We start from the raw sequence: 19,858 nt of genomic DNA, 5'->3' as shown, positions 1-19,858 counted from the left end.
TTTCTTTGAGTTAACCTTTTTTTTTTTTAGTAAACTGTAAATTAAAATATAAAAACAATTTCGCTAATATTTTAATAACAGGCGATCTAAAATATAAATTCTCAAAACTCGATTGAAGGGAAATCTATTTTCTCATATTGAGAATATTTTATACTGCACTTTGAAATTTTAAATACTTTAAATTTGTGCTTTAAACTTTTAAGAATAGAAATTTGATTAATATTCCGACGTCGATACTGATCGACCGTTATTTTTCCAGTCGACCGACGGAAGTTTTTAAACGATTAGGTGAAACTTGACAAATAAGGGATGATGGAGAATTCTCCGCTCTTTATCGACAGCCCTTTTATCGTCAATAAATTTTGTCGTGAAACTTGATGGGACTGAGGGCGCGATAAAATTTTGTTTGCTATCGTCATCTCGCGGAATCTTACAATATTGGACCGTAGGTTTATTTATCGTGCTAGGGTTTGTTCTGCGAGTGCAAATCGATTTTCTTGCCGGGTTTTCCTACGGAAGATAAATGCGCGAGAAGATTATTCTCGTGTTGATAAAACTACTGAATCCAATCTGGATAACATTTCACGTATTGCGTATCGATTGCTGATCACTTTAATTATCAAAAGGTTAATGAAACGAGGAAGTAAGTGACATTATCAATGCATGGCGAGCACTTGTTTTTGGGAATTTTTATTAGATGGCAGTTTTAATACTGTTCTGCACGTAATAAAGGACAGTAAACCTTAAGTATAAAATTCTATTTTTTCATTACAATTCTCTTATTCAAAATTCTATTTTAGATCTAATTTTACCAATTAAATATAATTACAATATTGCATTAGCAAACATTGATTTATACATAAAAATTTGGGATTTCTGATAGTAAAATTTTCAAAAAAAAAAAAGATTAAACTTAAAAAGGATCTCTTTAAGGAAAAGAAATATAAAACGGAGATTGCGCTAAAATAGTATTATAGTTTTATTTTGTTCTTACATGAATACTTAGATTCGATTTCTACAGCGGGATAGTCATTAAGCGTTAACTTTGAAGCTCTGCCAACGGAAAATTATTTTACGAACGTCCTTCGATCGTTAACACTGCGCACTAAACTCGAAGGTTTCTTCTACGTCCTTGATTGTTCTCAATCGTAGCGCTTAATTAAGCGACGGGAGGGATTAACAATTAACTTGAGGGGAAACCGAATTAGAACGAGCGAAATATCGTGCATAGTTTCCAAGTAACAAATAGTGTCATAGTTAGGAAGCGGAACTTTATTTACATTCTGTGTACATTGATTTTTCAATTAAAGTCGCCTTGTTTTCTACTTCGAGAAAAAGTTGCGGCGGGCGAATGTAATTTTTCCGGATAATCGAAAGAGAAAGAGAGAGAGAAAAAGAGATTTTAACGATCGGTCTGATCGCGTTCGTGAATCAGGAAGGTGTCTTGGTACAGCGAACTCGGCGTGCGGTGCATCATCGTAACAAATGAGCTTCCCGACGCCGGCGTCGATGTAGGATTCGGCGTTGGGGTTAGCAAGGGTGTATTTTGAAGACTAATGGCCAGTGGAAGAGCACCCGATGTGCACAGACCCGCCGCCCCTCTTCCGCTTCCCGTGACCGAGCGATATTTCGAAGACCTCGTAGATCTAAGGGAATCGAAATACTTTATTAAATATATATATGTATGTATATTTATTTCCTGCTTTCACGAAAGAAATTTGTAGCGTAATATAGTTCTTTATTATTTTCTTATTTTTTTTATTTTTTAACATGATTTTTCTAAATTAATAAAAATATAACTTATACCTTTTAAAAAAAAAAATAAGATTGATTTAAATGAAAAAGTTGAATGAGCATTTCTGGGAAAATAATTATCGAAAGAAAGCAATCAAATTAAAGTAATACGTATCGATGATAAATGTTTTCTGTAAAAAGGAGTGTAATTGTATTACCTGGAACAGTTGCACTTCAGCAGGCGGATGAACGCGGCTCGAAAAGTACGGTTGAAAATGGTGTAGATAATCGGATTGATTGTCGAGGACACGTATCCCAGCCAGAGGAACGTGTCCACCACGTGTCTCGGCACGGGGCATCTAGGACACGCGGCGAAGAAAATGTTAAGCAGAAAGAACGGTGCCCAGCACAGCACGAACGTGAAAAAGACCAATCCCAGGACCTTGCTGGCCTTCTGCTCGGTCGCGACCGCGTTCGCAGCCAGTGACTTCTTTTTCGCGCGGCCCGCCAGGAACCTAAAAGTAATACCGATATCCATGCACGCGGAATTTTTAATGTACGAATTCTTTCGCGAAGCGAAGGGAAAGGCTACCTGAGATTCAACGTGGTTGGCGTAACGTTCAATTGCAGCTTTAGAGCCCTGAGGGTGAAATTCCGTGTTTCGCGCGCGATGTTCTCCGGCGTTTGGGTCGCCTGATCCACTTTCGACTTGTGCCGAGATCCTGCGGCGGGACTCCCGGCGCCGTTCACCAATTTCAAATGCGGTAGAACCTTTCTCACACCCACGCACTTGCTGTTTCAATAATTAAAGCCTTTTAAATCCCCCTCGGAAAGTTAACTCGCGCAGTTCGTTCTTACAAGTTTTACTTTCATTGCAATTTAAATTATTTCCGAATTAAAGAAAATTATAATTAATTTATACGATATAAAAAGAAAAAAAAAAAATTAATATGACGCTGGAAACCATTTCCTCGTGTTTATCCCGTGCAGTCATTTTAATTAACAAAACTTTTTTCTGCAATAAAACGTTTCTACCTTCGCGAGATTCACGTTACATATCTATTTTACAGTAGTATAAACTACCTTGTTTATACTATTCTGCTTTTTATTTTGTACCGGGGATAACACGGCGGTGCTGTTGGTTTCGTGCGCAGATTGTTGCGAGTTTACGATTAAAAATTGACGCGTTGATGAAGAAAGTTGGGATTGCATTAATTCCCGGGCCTGGACTGGCCGTTGCGTCGCGACGGCTTGATTTAAGATGCATAGACTCGTGGATCGTCGCCTCGCATTGATATCACGGGGTGTTACATGGCGCTATCTGCCTTGCATAAAGTCACGTTGTAGCAACACAGTTCGGTAAACGACTTAACGTTACTACACAATTATTTTTTTTTTTTTTTCTTTTTTCGCATACATTAAAATTAATTCAAATCCGCTCGGCGCAAATATTAGAATTTAATTGTAAAATTGGAATAGCACTGCGCAAGGTAAACGCACGCGCGTAATATCGTCTGGCACGTAATATTTGTGAAGAAAGTGCAAATATCTGTCGGTACTGAACTAAATTAGTAGACGGGTGTGTGTAGGAAGACATATTGTAGCAGCGTTGGCGGAAAAACGTTTGACGTAGGAGATACGTTTAAGTAAATTTGAACTGCGAAAACATTTGTCAACCGACGAACATTCAACGTCTCGCGGTGAGAACGTAAATTAAAAAAAAAAAAAATTTTTTTCAATGAATATTTCCTGGAAATACGTAGCTCGTTGTTAATTAATTCGGACCGCTTTTAGTAGCGAGGTAAAAAACTTTGCTCTTGAGAATCAAACACGGTTGACACGCTGGATTTAATAGGATTTTTATTAATCGATCAGGTGCAGCTCGCACGTCTCGGCTCCGCTTCGAGTCGTTTTTAGTAGAAATAATTAATTACATATTGATTTGCGAAATGTTAAGTTTAAATAAATCGTAACTGGAAAAATTTAAGGGGAAAAATAATTGCTGCAAAATAATACTTTGATTTAAAGATGACATTTGGAAATGAAATTCGGCGTATCGATAGATGCGCGAAATTTACTTATCGATATAAATCAAAAGCACAGCTTGATTGGCAGACTAAAGCCTCAGGAAAATTGTCGAGAACTGGGACTTTGTGACTGGCGGTATCTCTTGTACAATATTGACAAATTTTGCAACGGTTCTAACTTTGCGATGACATTTTGATTTATTGGCCTATTAATCGTTGTCATTTTATGGAAATGCAATTATTTGAGTAGAAACCTTTCGTTACTTTTATCACAGACAAAAATGTTAATTATTCTTTAAAAATGCAAAGCGAAACTTAACAAAACATTAGAATAAAAAAAAATTTATTAAAATAAAAAGAAACAAAAAGTTAATTAATTTTTTTAAGTACGAGACATTTTATCAAAAAAAATTACGAAAATAATCAATCGGAATCTCACCTTTCTACTTCCGGGCTGCTAGAGGTGCGAATTTGTCTCGCCGTTGATGCCGACGATCGCGCGGCGGTGATTACGCCCGCCGTGTTGGACGACGACGCCGTCGACGATGTTTTTGTAGACGCGTATCTGCCGCCTAGCCGGCGAAACTGATCGCCCTCCGGGTCCTCGGCCGCGAATCGTGCTTTTTTGCGCAGCAGTTGCACTGTCAGAACGTAAGTCGCCACCATGACGATCATGGGGATGTAGAAGGCAATCAGGGAGCCGAACACGAAGAACGCGCGATTATTGATGACGCACACCCCCGGCCGCGGCATGATATTCGTAGGATTAATTATTCCTGAAATAACAGTCGTCGAGATCTCGTTACGCCTTGATTAGTCCCTCCTCTAATTAGCTGTCGATCGAAGCCGTCGATCACCCGCCAGGCTCCTCGGCGTCTCTTCTCGAAACGCGCGGTGTCATCTCAAATCGTCTCGCTGTTTCGCGCTTTACGTAAGGGTCTCGTTAATTGAAGCAGATTTTACTTTGATGAGAGTTACGTCGGGTACTCGGTAATGGTAATTGGGTTTTGCGGAAGTTTCTTTTAAAGCGATACACATTCGCGCTTTTAGGGGGAACCGTTGATTTCCAGGAATCGAGCTCAAATCCCGACTTTTGATTCTAACTTCGCGCATCGATTCTCTTCGGCGGAATAAAGGGGGAAATTACGCAAAATTCTGGAGGAATTCGGAATAACTCGTCTAATTAGAATTTCCATTGAGCTATTTGCGTTGCAGGAAGGAAAAAAAGGGCCGGGGAAAGGAGCGACTTGCTCTCTATTATCGATCAGGACGACCAACGAGAGTCTTGATAAATGTGTATTATGCCGATAAAGCATCGCGGCGGCGTCACGCTTTTTCACGCTTTATCTCACTGGAATACAGTGAAAATTATCGGCTCGTAAAAACGCAGGGCTGCCTATATCGACCCGGTCGGGACATTGTTCTCACTTTCTTACCTTGATCCTTTTGAAAATGTAAAATAATCCATTTGTTTAGTATTGCACTCGCGACGATTCTCTGTCTTTGTTCTGCCGATATCGCTGTATTCCACGTCGACGCGCAGGCATTAAAATTATTCATAAATTAAGGCGACAACGACGAGATCGCAGACACGCGAGGAAGAAGGAGACGGCGCATGGACGCCGCGATTATCGAAGTTATTAAATTAATTTCCCGAAGCGGCGAGCGAAAAGTATACGTCTATTAGGTCAGAAAACTCGTTCGCTAAATATGCATAATCGGTTTATAGGATTTAAATTTTCCGCGAGCGGCGGTTCCTCGTTAAACGCAGTTCGCTCTTTCGGGGTACTCCCGCCGGAGTTCCGAAATTTTTGAAACGCGACCGCGCGTCTGTTTAGTGATTTACAAAAATCGCGAGTCCACCGAGAGCCCCATTATCTTTCCAGTCGTTGCAACGGAGAGACCCGATGCTGCCCCACGTAAAGCTAATGTAACAGATAAACGCGGCGATTCATCCTGGAGCAGAATTACCGCGGAATAAAGGTAACTGTATAGTATACCGTATGTGTGCGCAAACACAGGGCGGCAGTCTGGCTTCCATTTCCCGAATGCGTTTCATCCCGGACGGGGGGAGGGAATTGTTTGCCGATTCGACGCGTTTTCATCGCGCTCGCACTTACCCGTTTTATGAGATACGTGCTGGCCCATATTCGGCCGAGGGGGGCGGCGGGTTTTCTATTACGGGGTAGCCGGCGTAGATGACCGCCGCTGATACGATGGGACACGGGATGGGGAGGAAAGGGGGGTAATTTACCTAACACCGTGATGGAGCTGGAGACTAGCATGGCGAGCAGCCAAACCGCAGTGATCTTGAAGCCCACCATTCGTTTCGTGGATGTGTGACGTGTCCTGAGCGGATTACGGATACCCAGGTAGCGGCCCAGAGAGATGAAGCACATGTGCATTATACTCGCCGAGCACGCGAGCACGTCGCATGTCACGTATACGTTGCACCACACCACACCGAACGGCCAATACCCTGGAAATTCGAAAAGACGAGAAGCCGGGGTGTCAAGTCGGGGCAAAAAGGGGTCGCGTTACTTGTCGCGGCAGCCTTAGGCGGCCCTGTCACTCAAGCAAAAATCGGAGAACTCACTTTGAACCTGTCATAGGGCTTGTATTTTTCGATCGAACCGAGAGATCGCGTATATACGGACGCTTGAAGGAACACTTTGATATATTTTTATATTTTATATGACAAAGACGGGAAAAAGAAAATGTTTAAAATTCTTTAAAAATAAATATGTCAGATATAAAATTACGTGAGAAATATATTATCCATTTGCGTTCTTAATATTTAATTTGCGAAAAGATATCGCGAAGTCCTTATTTTACTGCAAATAATCCCGCGTAAAACAGCGAATGTGAAATAATACTTTTCAGGTTTTAATCAGAAAATATTAAAAGTCTAGAAAGCGAGAAATTTAAGCTGTGCTCAAATTTCCGTTAGATTGAATAAAAATGCCGGAGAGAATCTAATAAATTGTGATTTAAAAATTATTTAAAATTATTCATCAACATAGTAATTAGTTGAAGTTTATGTTTGTTTTATAACATTTTTCCTTTTTAACATTTATAATCGAGTAATTTAGTTTTACATAAATCTTCTTTGTCTTTTTTTTTTTTTCTCCTTTTTCATTAGCGTGTGCAGAAAATGGCTGAAACCAAGGGAACGAATTAATATAGTGAGTTTTATGGTTTCTTTTTACGAGCCATTTTTTTTTTTATATTGAGGAATGAAGGGAAAGAGTTTGAATGGAGAACGCATTGTTCCGGGATCTTTATTAAGCATTTTTAGAGATGCACTTTTTTTTCCCCGGAGGAACGATAACGGGAAAATAGATTTAAGATCTCATTACGCAAAGGGAGATTGAGAAAAAGAGAGAACTAGCCAAAACGCATGGCGCATTTCCGTAATGCGATGAATGGGCCACATCAAACGACGTCAAATGTCGGAAATGCGTTACACAAACCGTCACTTTCCACGTGCAAATTCTCCGAGCCACCGGTGTATTTTTATCGCTTCAAAGATTTTCAAAGAGAGAATCCCGAAGAATTCTCTCATATGTCTGGAACATTTTAGGGCTGCGTTCGTAGCCGATCGCGATTTGATTAATGATCGCGGATTTCGAAACCCGAATATGCAGACGCTTTTATTTCTCGCGAGGAGTTTGTCGCTTGCTCGAGCAGTTTATTAATTATTTCAAGATTTAATGACTGTTATTAATTATTTATTTTTCTCAATTAGAGAAAAAAAAGTATTTATATATATTTTAAGACTTCTTAACATTGCAATTTAATATATAATAAATGTATGTGTATACATTTATAAATTTGCTTTTTTTCCCTGTTCGTAAAACATATTACTCAATTTACTAAATTTTTAATTGATTACCAAAGAAATTACGTTCAAACCCAAGAGTTGAACGTGAAACTTCCTGGATGAAACGGAATGCAATATCTCTCGCTTACGGTCGCTCAATGTTGTTTCACGTATTAAACAAACATGGAATGATTACGTTATGATGGATTGTTCAAACATCGATTCGCTATAAGCGAAGGAGACTCCCGATAAAGTCAATAACGACTTACGCATATACGAATCTATAATTAATTGTGCCTTGATCGGGAATTAAAAAATAATCCGTCGCCGGGCGATATCTCGCTTCGCGGGTCCCGTGATTTTGTTCTACGACGTGTTCCGTTCTCGGCGTATTATCAAATTTCCCATTATGCAAATCCTAATGCTGTAACTATAACTCGGTGACATTTAACGAGTCCGGCGAGCGAGACGTCGCGCGCGGGCACTTCAAAGCGCCGTTTCTTCCTTTAATCCAGCCGGCATAGATACTAATCCAATTAAAATAATCAACTTAATCCGTCGTCCCCTCGGTGTAGCGCGTTGCACTCGTTGCGAGAATTACCGCGGAAAAGCGCAGAATTTCTAAGGACGACATAGTAACCCCAAAAATTTGCATAGTCGCATTATATTAAGATCTCGTCGTATACTAGGTTGTGAGGAATTTCATTAGTAACAGATTAAAGCACGGCTTGATGAGCAGAGCGCAATAAAGGCCTAAATGATACGCAGGGATGAGTGCGCAGTTGGAAGAGAAATAAAAGTAGAATAAATAATTGAATGAATAAAATAAAAAAAAATCGGCTTGGTAGATAAAAGTTCCCTTCGAATGTCTTGGAGCGAGAGAGAGAAAGAGAGGCATATAATGTTTACACGAATGAATATTTCAATAGTTGACTGAGACGAGGAGTTTGAATAACAATTAAAATTGTAAGTATACGCTGCGCAAAATTGCATTTATTATAATTGCATATCGCGGATATTATATCGGGGGGGAAGATATATATCTGCGCTGACAGATTTGAATATCATTTATTTAGCAAGAATAATATTCAAATAGAATTCGACAATAGCCGGCTAAATGAGTAATATTTCAATAACCGGATAAATAACAAGGGCCTCCCGCTAATGAAATTAACGAATAACAAGGGAAAAGGGACTTTGAGGATGCTGGGCGGGTTGACAATCCTGCGAATTAACATTGTACAGCATTTAATGACGAGCGATATTTAAATTGAATTCTAAGACTGGGCTTATGAGCCTTTAAATAAAAATAAAAATTGAGAAAATATATAATTTCCGCGAAAAAGTTTGCCTAAACAGAAACGAGTAAAGTACAAATTATACCGCGTGGATACGGAATCTAATTATCCTCGTAAAATAATTTCCGAAAATGTCGTTTCAATTATTTTACGATATTGTTACCGATGCCGCTCATACATTATTCTTCCCCCGTTCCTCTAACAATTCGCAAAGTTAACGGCGGAAACTTTTGCTGGATTCCCCGGGAAATGCGCAGAAGAAAGAGTTGGAATGCGAAAAAGAGAGAGAAAGAGATAGAGCGGTCGACAGTTCGGGCGTGAAGGCGCGAATGCCACTGAATACGAAATATTCGCATAGCTTGGAGGCGGTGAGTTTGCCAATTTTCAGCCACAAAGGCCCCCCCGTTACGCGCCGATGAGCATCCCTGTAACAAGGTGCATACGCGTCGGATTGCCGTGCAACATCCACCGTGCCACTTTCTGCCATTTTCACGGGGATACATTCACGGCGGCTGAAAACAAACGTCGGAAATAAACCGCGCGACTTAACTAACGAACGTGCCCGAAAATAAAAAAAAGGGGGCCTCATTTGTCTGGCACTTGTAACGACTCGAGGTAGCTCGTTCTACCTGAAATATCGACGACGTCTACGACGTCGTTTTATCACGATGGCTAACTAGGTGTTAAAATAAAAGGCGCAATCGCGATAATAATATCGAACTCGAATAGAGCAATTATTGCGAAATTGTTTTAGAATGCGTTTAATAATTGTTGGCTAATCGAGCTTTATCTGATTTATACTCAAACGCGTCTCGGAATCTTTTGGGAATTTATATTTGTTTCTAGTTTTGTGTAACGGGGTGAATTAATAGTTGAAATATGCGTTACGACACTATTGAGATCTAGGAATATCCTCGGTACGAGCTCCAGGACGATTAACGAACGATAGGCATCATTGACGATAATTGTAGGCCGCTGTCATCGAGCCGACGTAGATTGGACACTCGAAAGTACTTAATCGCCATACGGCGTGCTTCGTTGCTCGCGGTAATTTCAGTCGAAACGCGAATTAATTAGCGCCATAATCACGGCACCTCGTAATAGAATCAAGGACGCTGAGAATTATTAAATGTAATACCGCTAGCCACCTCCGCTTTTAAAATTATTTCTCGAGCGCCACTGTTTTTCGTTTCATTACGAGGGAATATTTTAATGTATACAATAAGCTGAAAATACTTCACATGACGGCTGTGCATTGTGCCAAATAATATGAGAAGAGACTAATTAACGTCGGTACTTTCACTTTCGATTTTGGAAATAATAATTCTGTCTTGCGTACGAATACGGTTTTTTTTAACATATTTCTGAATTTTTGAAGAATTATTAAAACTGAAATTATTCACCGAACTTTATTTTGTAATTTTTTATCTTACTTTGAATTTTACTTAAAAAAAAAATCACGTCAGTGAGTCTCAAAAATTTTGTTTTTTCGGGATTTTAAGTCCGCCTCGCTGGAAATAGAAAGGTCGAAAAGTTTGGATTTCAAGTTTCGGTTACATGAAAATATTAACAGCACTTAGGAAATTCGAAGAACCAGCCGCGGTGCAGTCGCGAATAATTTTTCCTACGTCGATGTAGCCGGGGCTAAGATACCGTACGCCTTGCTCGCCGTAAAATATTAAAAACGTCGGAAGGGAAGAGCGAGCGCATTTATTTCGAGGGCATTAGTATCGACAATCTGCGAAGCTGGAGCTGGAAGAGGAACGTGTATGTCTCGGGAGGGCTTGATATTAGCGGAACCTGACGGAATCGAATGGCGCGTTGTCATGTCTGTCCCGGATTTTAAGTTCTCGGGGACCTAGATGCGCGCCTGGAAATTGCTCCTTTCAGGTCGCGGAGCAAAAGCTGTCTCGTTCGCGAGATAAACGAGCCGCGACGATGAATCCGCTAATGCCTCGCGTGTCGCCGGCGCGTTTCGCGTGAAGAATGGAGCGCGAGCACGTGACGCGAAAACTCGCGGATAAAGTTGTCCCTTTCCCCCTCCCCCTTCCCCGACAATAACGAAAGGAGGGTGCGAACCGATTGTCGGAGGGTAGAAAGGGTTCATTTGCGCTCTATCGTAAATTAACGCTGCTAAGGATCGTTCTCTAATCGGGGCGATCTTGACTGATATAATTACCCTTCGGTTAATCAACGGATTACATCGGACGATTGGACATGTTCTGTGGTCAACAATTTACCTCCGATCTGCAACTTTGGAATGAGCGGTCGGAATTTCGCGAGCGGACGCGCGATGTAATTTTGAACTCAATTAATATTAATCATTGTGCAATTTACGGGATTGCTCGGAATCTGGTCGGTGAAGGACACCCGGGACTGCTTTAGAGAAAGAGCGCGCGTGGACCTCTCGCGCGTTACCGTCTTCCGTTTCCATATTGTTCTGCCGCACCGCGGTGTCTTTAAGCCCAGGATTATGTTACCAGCGTAATCCGATCGCGCGCGTCGTAGGTCTTTCTAAAATTCCGCCCCGGTGCGCCGCTAATACGCGCCGTTTCACGCGTCTATTATTCGCGCCACTTCGGCGTAAAAGCCCCGCGGGTATCTTTGAAAACATTCCCGTCGCTTTTTCCTCACTTTTTCGCCGGCTACGTTTGCCGAGCACTCGAAATATTCAGAAAGAAATATTTAGAAATATCCATTGAAAATATTTGCCGTTCGATTCGCGAACGGTTTTGCCTAAAATTAAAGCGTTAAATTAAAAGTGGACCGTCGAGAAAGGTTTAGCGGCTTGTGGCCGGAATCGGTAGAGAAATCGTGGCTTTGTCGAAGCTCACCTAAGAAGCCAGGTATGGCGCCTAGAGGCATGACGAAGAGGCTGACGAGGAGATCGGCCACGGCTAGCGACAGCAGGAAATAGTTGGTTACGTTATGGAGCTTTCTGTCCAAGCCGATTGCCAGGCAGACCAAAATGTTTCCCAATCCGCCGGCGACTATAAACACCGCGACGAATAAAAAGCTCCAGTCAAAGCGGCGTGTCTTCACTCCCGCGTCGTCGATTCTGGACCGATTCGAGCAGGACACGATCAAGTCCTCGGCGATACTCTCCGCCGGCGAGCACTCGAAAATCTAAAACACCGGATATTTATCGTCCGTTACGCGCGAGATGGATCGCTGGGAATATTCCGAGGTGTCAAAATGGAAAGCGACAATTTCTAAACGTCGTCCCGGATTTGAAATATCGTCCCCTCTCGTCTTCGGAATGAAGATACTTTATACGTCATTCTTGAACGGAAATCGAACAACTTTATCGTTTTCTGGGAAAAACGTTCAAGTGACTGCGTGTAATTTGAGAATCAAGAAAGAGAGATCTTTGAACAGAATTTATTAAAAAACGATCGCGATTTCGTAGAGTTAATAACATTGCAATCGGAATCGTAGCTTTAAATTGACTTATTTAAATCTTTGTATTATTTAAAAAAACTAAAACATTTAAAGAAAAAAAAAAAGAAACAGACTTCTTATCTATTCCATTAATACCATTTTCACGGATAAAAAATTCATAGATTTTGCAAATGTTCTCAATTTGTAATTCTTCTGATTTCTAAAGCGAGGCACTTAACTAATTTAATTCCCGGGGTGTTCTATCCATTTTCAAACTTACGCGAGCTGTGAACCGTAAGAATTTTTTAACTCCGCGGTGGAAAAATTTCGGCACTTTAAAACGCTTTGTGCCTCGGAGTGGGAACTTACTTCCTCCTCGATGGACGTAGCGTTGCAGTTTTTTATCGGTATCCTGGACAAAAAGATGCCTTCGATGCTCTCGAAGCCGTTCAGGAGTAGGGACACGTTGACGTTGCAGCTCGCATAATCGCAGGGGGTGCAAAGTAGCCTCATTGAGGAAGTGGCGAGGGCTCCTTTCCCGATCGCCGCGCAGAGGTAATCGAAACCGCCGGCGGTGATGTCGCATTCTCCAATGCAGTCCAGAAGAGTATCGTTGCACGACACCTGGCGCAGTAGCGTTGTCCAGTTGCTGGCCCAAGATGTCAAATTGCCCTCCGGGACTAGCATGACGAGAGAGAGAGAGAGAGAAAGAGAGAGAGAGCTCCGTTGATGTCCTCGGGATTAATACGACCTCCAGTCGCGATCGATAGCGCGTATATGCGAGTCTCTTACTCTGACCCGAAACATTTCTGAAGGTAATCTGAAGAAATAACAAGATTTTCATAACGGTAACTTCACGGCGCTCTCTCAAAAGAGAAAATTGAAATTGAAAAGTAAATAATATAATATTATAATAACACGTGTAATTTAATTTTTTAACATTTAATTTAACTGTTTATAAAGATATGGGAGTTGGAAAGATTTTTATGTGACTTTATGGGGATTTATATTTTGGCGGATCCGCAGACTTTTGGTGCAATCCGCTTGTATTACGTTTGAAAGTTGAAATTTATTTCAAAATAATTATAAAAATGTTTCAAATAAAATTTTACGAGGACGTCATGCATTATAAGGCTTAATTTTCGCGGATTGATGATTTCCCAGAGACGGTTACCCCGTTTTAACTACACTCTTTAATTATTGGAGATCGAAATGGGCTTTGTCGGCGGTTTCTTTATCAAGAATTCATAGCGATTACAACGTCAGAGGGATGAAAAAGGAGGAGGGAAAGGGGGGAAGTGGAGAGTGACTATTTGCGCGGTGATTGCGGATAAAATCTTACGAACAAAGCGCCTCTCTTTCTCGACAAACAAAGGATCGACTCGATGGCGGCTCGTAGGTACCATCGGGTACATCGACAAACGTGTAAGATCGGACACGCGCGATTCGGCCGGATATATCCGCCGGCGGGTTACAAAAATGTCAGCCCCCTTCGGGATTGCTATTTATTCGCCGGGTCCCCGCCGGCCGGATTAACTGACGTGCAGGATATCGACAGTCCGTGTTCTCTGCTTCGCGACAATGCTGATCCCCGAGCAAATTGCTACTTCGCCGAGCCCGGCTGTCAATGACGAGCCAGCGCATGCTGGTCGAGCTCGCCCAGCAGTTACAAACGATAATATGGAAATTAAAAATAAATTCCCAACGGGAGGAATAAAGATAAATTCTCTTTCTCTCTCTTTCTCTTTATTTTATTAATATATTTTTTTTTTTTATTATTTTAAATGTTATATTAATATTTTACTATCGATTTTTCCATTCGACATATTTCGAACGCGGTTTCTTCCGAATTTGCTGATTAAGAATTAATAACTTGTAATTAATCCGTGGCGCGTGAGGAATTAATAAGCCACGAAGCGTACAACCGTCTATTCGTCTATTCGTAATTTGTTTATGAATTATTTGCCAAATCGCTTGAGCTCCGCGATCACTGACGTTAATTAAGCTTTATATCGCCGAGCTTATTTCGGAGTGTATTCGGTCCCGAGCAAGATTTGCGTCGACTACTATTTCGTAATTAGCGTAATTAAAGCGGCTATCGCGTAGTGTAGGGATTTTACGGGCCGAACTGGAAACCGATTTCCTGCTTCCTCGAAACGAAGATACGGCTCCTCTCGCTGACTTTACGGCGGAAAGTTGATAACGATACATTAATGCGGGGCATGAATAATGAAGTTGATGCATTAAACCCGTGACGGAATATTGCAGCGCGCGCGCGAGAGTGCTTGATCTATTTATATCTAAGGAAATTCGTATATCGCAATATTTCGCGTGTAAAAATAAATGTAATTTCCCGCACGACCCGCATGTTAACACGTACCTGCTTACTCGCAAAGCCAAATATATGTACCGCCGTACATTATCTTGCATTTTCTTAAATACATATTTATGATATGCGGCAGCATTTGCATATAATGTTTATAAAATAACAAAAAAAAAAATAAAAAATAGCGGATCGCAAATTAATTGCGATACACCGCAGAATATCTGCATTGATAAAAAACGCGTTACCACAATTAATTCTAATAATTCCTACGTTTAAAAAAAAAAGAAATGTGGATGCAAGAGCAATTTCGTTAAGTATAATAGCGACAAGTCCGAGCCGCACAAAAGACGACAATTTCGCGGACAAACGTTGAAAAAGGTCGCGAGGACGAGAGAAAGCGCCGCTGCGCAGTTCGGGAATATCGAAGTTTAATTTTCAAAATTGCATTTCGACCCGTGCGCTTTTCGGGCCTCCCCCTTTTTCGGCGAGAAGCCGAAAGGGGCGGCCTTGCTAAGTGACTCGATCCGCGAAAGTGCATTCACGGGTTTGCGCCGCGCCGCGCTGGCACCGACCGTGCTCTCGCACCAAAACGAAGCGTGGGTTAACACACGGTTCGAGACCGATGGGAGAGGCACGGAGATGCGGATGTAATTTATTAGCGGTCCCGCGTGGAAAGTGACGCGGCCTCACAATGACTGCCGACACCTCTAAGGCCAATGACAGCGCGCTGCGTCACGAGTCATCGGGACCCGGTCATTAATCGGAGCACTCAAAGGTGAAGGAGATCGTGTTCCTGCCACGTTACGACGCTTATTGTTCCGTCAAGACTCAAGTTCGCCGCCTCCAATTGCGCGGTCATTCGTTAATCTTTCTCGAGAATTGCATTAATGCTGCCGCGCAAATATGTAACGGAGACATTTTAGGATAGACTCGCTTTTTTTTTTTTTTTATATTATTATTTTGAGCCCGCGAACTTCTCGTCCATTAGGAAAATCAAGCCAGACGTCATTCGGAATATTGAAACGCAAGGATGCAAGTAATACGATAAAATCAAAGGCGATTGCATTTCGTATAATCTGACGTTAAGACAAGCCGGGGGGTTTTAGTCCATCGGTGTTTTGCCTCTCTCGCTTCTGTTACAATATTTTTTTTTATTAAAGGTTATTGACCAATTAGAATTAATGTCGAGTAATCTTCTCGTTGTCGTGAAAGGATAGATACATTTATTCGGGGCCTTCTTAAGTTCGTAGCGAACGTCGAATAGGTGAAACGTCCGATTTTATTTATTAATGAGAAATATTTATTCGTTATTTATGAAGTTTATCGCAAAATTTTAATCAATTACAGTTGTTTAACACGAGTATTTATAAATATTTGTAGCTTGATGATTTTATTAGAACTCGCGAAAGGAAAAATGCTCGTGACTGATCAATAACGTAACTTAATCAGTAACTTATTAAATAATGCAACGAGACAATACATTGATTTTTCCATTTAAATTGAGAAATGCATTATATTTTTAGCTGGAGAATCTCTCGATTCTCGAATGAATAATTAAGTTTGTCTTCAATAATGTACGCGGCGCTTTAATAATCGATTCCTTCGGTAGAATGACGTAAATTAATCGTGATGTATCACATTAATTTTTCCGAGAGAAAAACGGGGTGAAAGAGAAAGAAAGAGCAAATCCCGACGAAAGGTCGACAGTAATTCAGTTATTTCCGCTTCCTTCCACCCCCCTCCCCTCGAACGAAAAACCGGAAATTACGTTTTCATAGAATGTATTGTTTCAAATTCAACTTTCAAGCATTTTTTTTTATTTACATATTTTCTCTCCGAATAGAAAAATGTATATTACAAGTAAATTGACAAATAAAATACACACACATAAATAAAACAAAGTAAAATAACGGCAGAGGTTGGATTTATATAAAAAAAAATTAAATTAAATAAAATGAGATAAAGCGAAATAAAGTAAAAAAAAATAAAATAAAATAAAATAAATGAAAGATGAAGTGGATGACATTCCTAGTTGTGCGAGAGAACTGCCGGAATAAATCAGCGGGAACGGCATGAAAATCGAATTGTTTTCTATTTAAAAAAAAAAAAAAGGAAAAGAAAAAAAAATGAGGACGATATTAAAGCAACAGGTCTCAGGTTGTCGCACGCGATTCAGCTAATAAAGCGTCGGAGTTTCGTCGAATATAAACGACTTATTAGGGGGCTCGGTGCTTCGGCCGCGGTAGTGCAGTGAAGATCAATAGCCACATCTCCCTGATAAAAGGATCGCGATTAATGAGAGCCTCGCGCGGAGATGCGGCTAATCGAATTGCACCTGTGCGAGCGATGGCACTTAAAAATCACGCCTCGATGACGAGCACTTCTTTCTTAGCGGCTAAATGACGCACGCTTAGCGTTAGGTACCCCAGTTTCTTCTAATATCCTCCGATATATTTTTATAGCGTCTTACGGCTTCAGCTCCGTTTTTAGCTCAACTAAAGGTGATAACAGATTCGAGCTTTAAGTAATAAATTCTCGAATTACGAACGTAGAAATAAATCCTAATACGTTCAGCGAATTGTTTGAAATAGTGGTGTGAGATTTGAATAATATTTTTAAATAGATAGATAAATTTTTTAATTTTGTTGTTGAGTTTTTTTTTTAATAAAAAATAATGCTGCATTGTTCATAAAATTTATTTAGAAATTGTTACTGCGAGAATGGCCTAGAGAATATCGCTATATTATCTTTATATTTCCTCTTTGATAACTTTTATTTCCTCTTTCGTTAAATAAACGGTAAGATAAATAAATCAGTTCTGCAACAAAATCTGCGAACCAATCCCGAAAGGAAATAGTGTATCGTATTTGATCGATTTTATACGATTGTACTTACTTTTCCAATTTCTGCTGCCCGCGTCTCGGCGCCATTGATGCTGCCGTTTCATCTTCTCCGGTGCAGCTTGTTCATTGTTTGAACCCTAGTTTTAGCCGAAACATTTCTCACTTACTTCTGGCGCGATTTTCACCCGCGTCTTATTATCAACACCGGAAATGTTTACCCAGTCCCTTCGCGAACTGTTATCTTCATTTTGTTCGAAAATTTCTATAAGTTTGATAAACTATAATTCAGTAAATGTCAGAAGTTAAAAAAAAAAAAGAAATTCCGCGTTTACGACGTTATCTCCCGTACATTCTCGGAAAGACTTTGAGCGAGACAATTTTCGCCAAAAATGTCAAGTAAAATGCCATCGAAGGTCAAATGAGCGCGAAGCGAATTTTCTCTGGTACTGAGTACTCGCACAAAAAAAAATATATATATGCGACAGTTTTTCTCTGTAATTCTTTAGTCGAAAAATTACTGATGAACTCAAGATTAATATTTTTACGTTAAAAAAAAAAATTAACGTAGCGTATTAATATTTTTTGTATAAAATGTTGACAGAACTCTCGCAATCGCGATAAAAATTTTATAATACTACCTGCGTACATAAATTTTACCTACATTTTGCTTTTAGAGCTACTTCGTTTGATAATTTTTAATAACATTTTGCAAATTAATTTATGAAACAATTATAAATGCTATAAAAATTTCTTTTGAAAAATTCTCAGGGGAATAATTATATGTTTTAAAAAAATTAATTATTAAGCTTTATAATTGAAAATTTCATTTCTGCTAAGAAATTGTTGAAAGAGGTTTGAATTCTAATATCGCGCGTGTTATCTTCGAGCCTATAAAACTCACCATGAATTTATATCGTACAATCTCACAGTTCCTCGATATCCAAAATGAATTCGGCCGATCGGATTTATTAAATCTCACGTGGTTCGCTCGATATTTGAATAGCAAAGTAGCGCGATTCTACCGCCCTTTTTATATGCGACAGCTAAAAAAAAAAAAACTCGGAAGTAGAACGAATTTCGAGGACATCAAAAGCGAAATTGTTAGTTACAAAAATTGAAACATATTAGAATCTTCATATTTTATAATAAAAATTTATGTAAAAATTATTAATAATATTAATACTGTGATATAATACGACAAAGTAGGCTATAATAAGAATTATTTATTAAAAATCCAATACAATTTTTTTTTAGTTTAGAAAATTAAATAAGAATAATAAATTTAATTTTTCACTGAAAGTCCGAAATTTTTTTTTAGCTTTTGCAACACGTAAAAATTTTGAAACCTTGCGAATTTGACTTGTTCGAACATGAATATTGAAAGGCACTTGATAAAAGACTTTTTATATTTATTGTGTAAATAATGTCGCTCTGAATTACCATAACAAAGGATTAGCTAATCTCTTCGGAAGTTAATAAAGCATCCCGTTTAATGTAGCTATCAGGTAGTTCAGTCAAATTTAATTCGGTGTTAATATGCTTCGCAAAACTTTTAATAAAGTAATTTTGCCATGTTATATTCATAAAATTCGTAACTGATGCAAATATACATATAATACAGTAACATGTTTTGTAAACTTAAAACGAAAATTTATGAGACCTGAAATTGACATTAATAAATCATTAGACATTAATTTAAAAAAAGAAAAAAGAATTAAAATTATTATAAAAAGTTTCGTACTTTACATATTTACGCTACAAAAGAAAAATGTGGTCTATTTTTTATAAAAAAAAAAAAAGAACTACTCAGAATAAATAACTTTTTTCTCATGAGCCTTTATGAGATTATATTACTTGCAACTTTTAAAAACGATTTATCGAAAAATATTTTATCTTATGCGAGTTTAATGTAACTACGGTTCTTTTCACAAAGTCCAATTTTTTTTTCTCCACGTAATAATAAAATAAGTAACGCGTCAACGAGATAACAGTCTAAAATACACGATGTTCGCGCTCGGACCGCGCGGATCATACTGAAAAGGAAGCCACGGAGGCTGCGTGATGAGAGATAAAAGGGAGACTAGCGGGATGGAAGCGAGACGGAGAAGCGCTAAAATTTGCGCGCCACCCGCAACTCCCTTCTCGTATCTGCCCTTTCCCGTGTTACCTTTTTTTTTCCTTCTTTTTTCTTTTTTTCTTTTTCATTTTTCTTGCGTTTCCGTTTCTCTCCCCCGTGGCCCCCGCGCCGCCCCATTATCGCAAACCTCCCCCTATTTCTTTACGGCAGCCGATTTCTTCCTTCCTACCGCGTAATTCTTCCGGCCTTCTCGTGTTGTAGATGTGTCGCTCGCGCACGCTTTTTCTCTTCCTTTTATTTTTCCGCCTCATACCGCGCGATTTATGACTAGAATTTGCAACGGAGGATG

At 39.7% G+C, this 19,858-nt stretch overlaps 1 protein-coding gene across 3 annotated transcripts; it reads right to left on the bottom strand.

Annotated features, from left to right (window-relative positions):
• Positions 1-934: 934 nt before the first annotated feature.
• On the bottom strand, positions 935-19,563 carry 5-ht2a (5-hydroxytryptamine receptor 2A). 3 transcript variants are annotated; one of them, XM_070663750.1, is made up of 10 exons: positions 18,873-19,562; positions 18,334-18,475; positions 17,485-17,694; positions 12,633-13,083; positions 11,717-12,008; positions 6,016-6,240; positions 4,201-4,537; positions 2,327-2,527; positions 1,953-2,249; positions 935-1,646 (listed from the first exon to the last, which is right to left on the bottom strand). In XM_070663750.1, the coding sequence occupies exons 4-10, from the start codon at positions 12,948-12,950 to the stop codon at positions 1,403-1,405; spliced, it is 1,914 nt and encodes a 637-aa protein (XP_070519851.1). In that variant the 5' UTR covers positions 12,951-13,083; positions 17,485-17,694; positions 18,334-18,475; positions 18,873-19,562; the 3' UTR covers positions 935-1,402. The 3 variants fall into 3 exon arrangements, with proteins under 3 accessions (XP_070519851.1, XP_070519852.1, XP_070519853.1); XM_070663751.1 differs by having other exon boundaries at positions 19,174-19,562; XM_070663752.1 differs by having other exon boundaries at positions 4,201-4,402; positions 18,334-19,563.
• Between the last annotated feature and the right edge of the window lie 295 nt (positions 19,564-19,858).

The sequence above is a fragment of the Cardiocondyla obscurior genome, linkage group LG12 (assembly GCF_019399895.1).
Source record: "Cardiocondyla obscurior isolate alpha-2009 linkage group LG12, Cobs3.1, whole genome shotgun sequence".
Classification (NCBI taxonomy): Eukaryota; Metazoa; Arthropoda; class Insecta; order Hymenoptera; family Formicidae; genus Cardiocondyla; species Cardiocondyla obscurior.
This window is presented reverse-complemented; position numbering and strand designations above follow the sequence as displayed.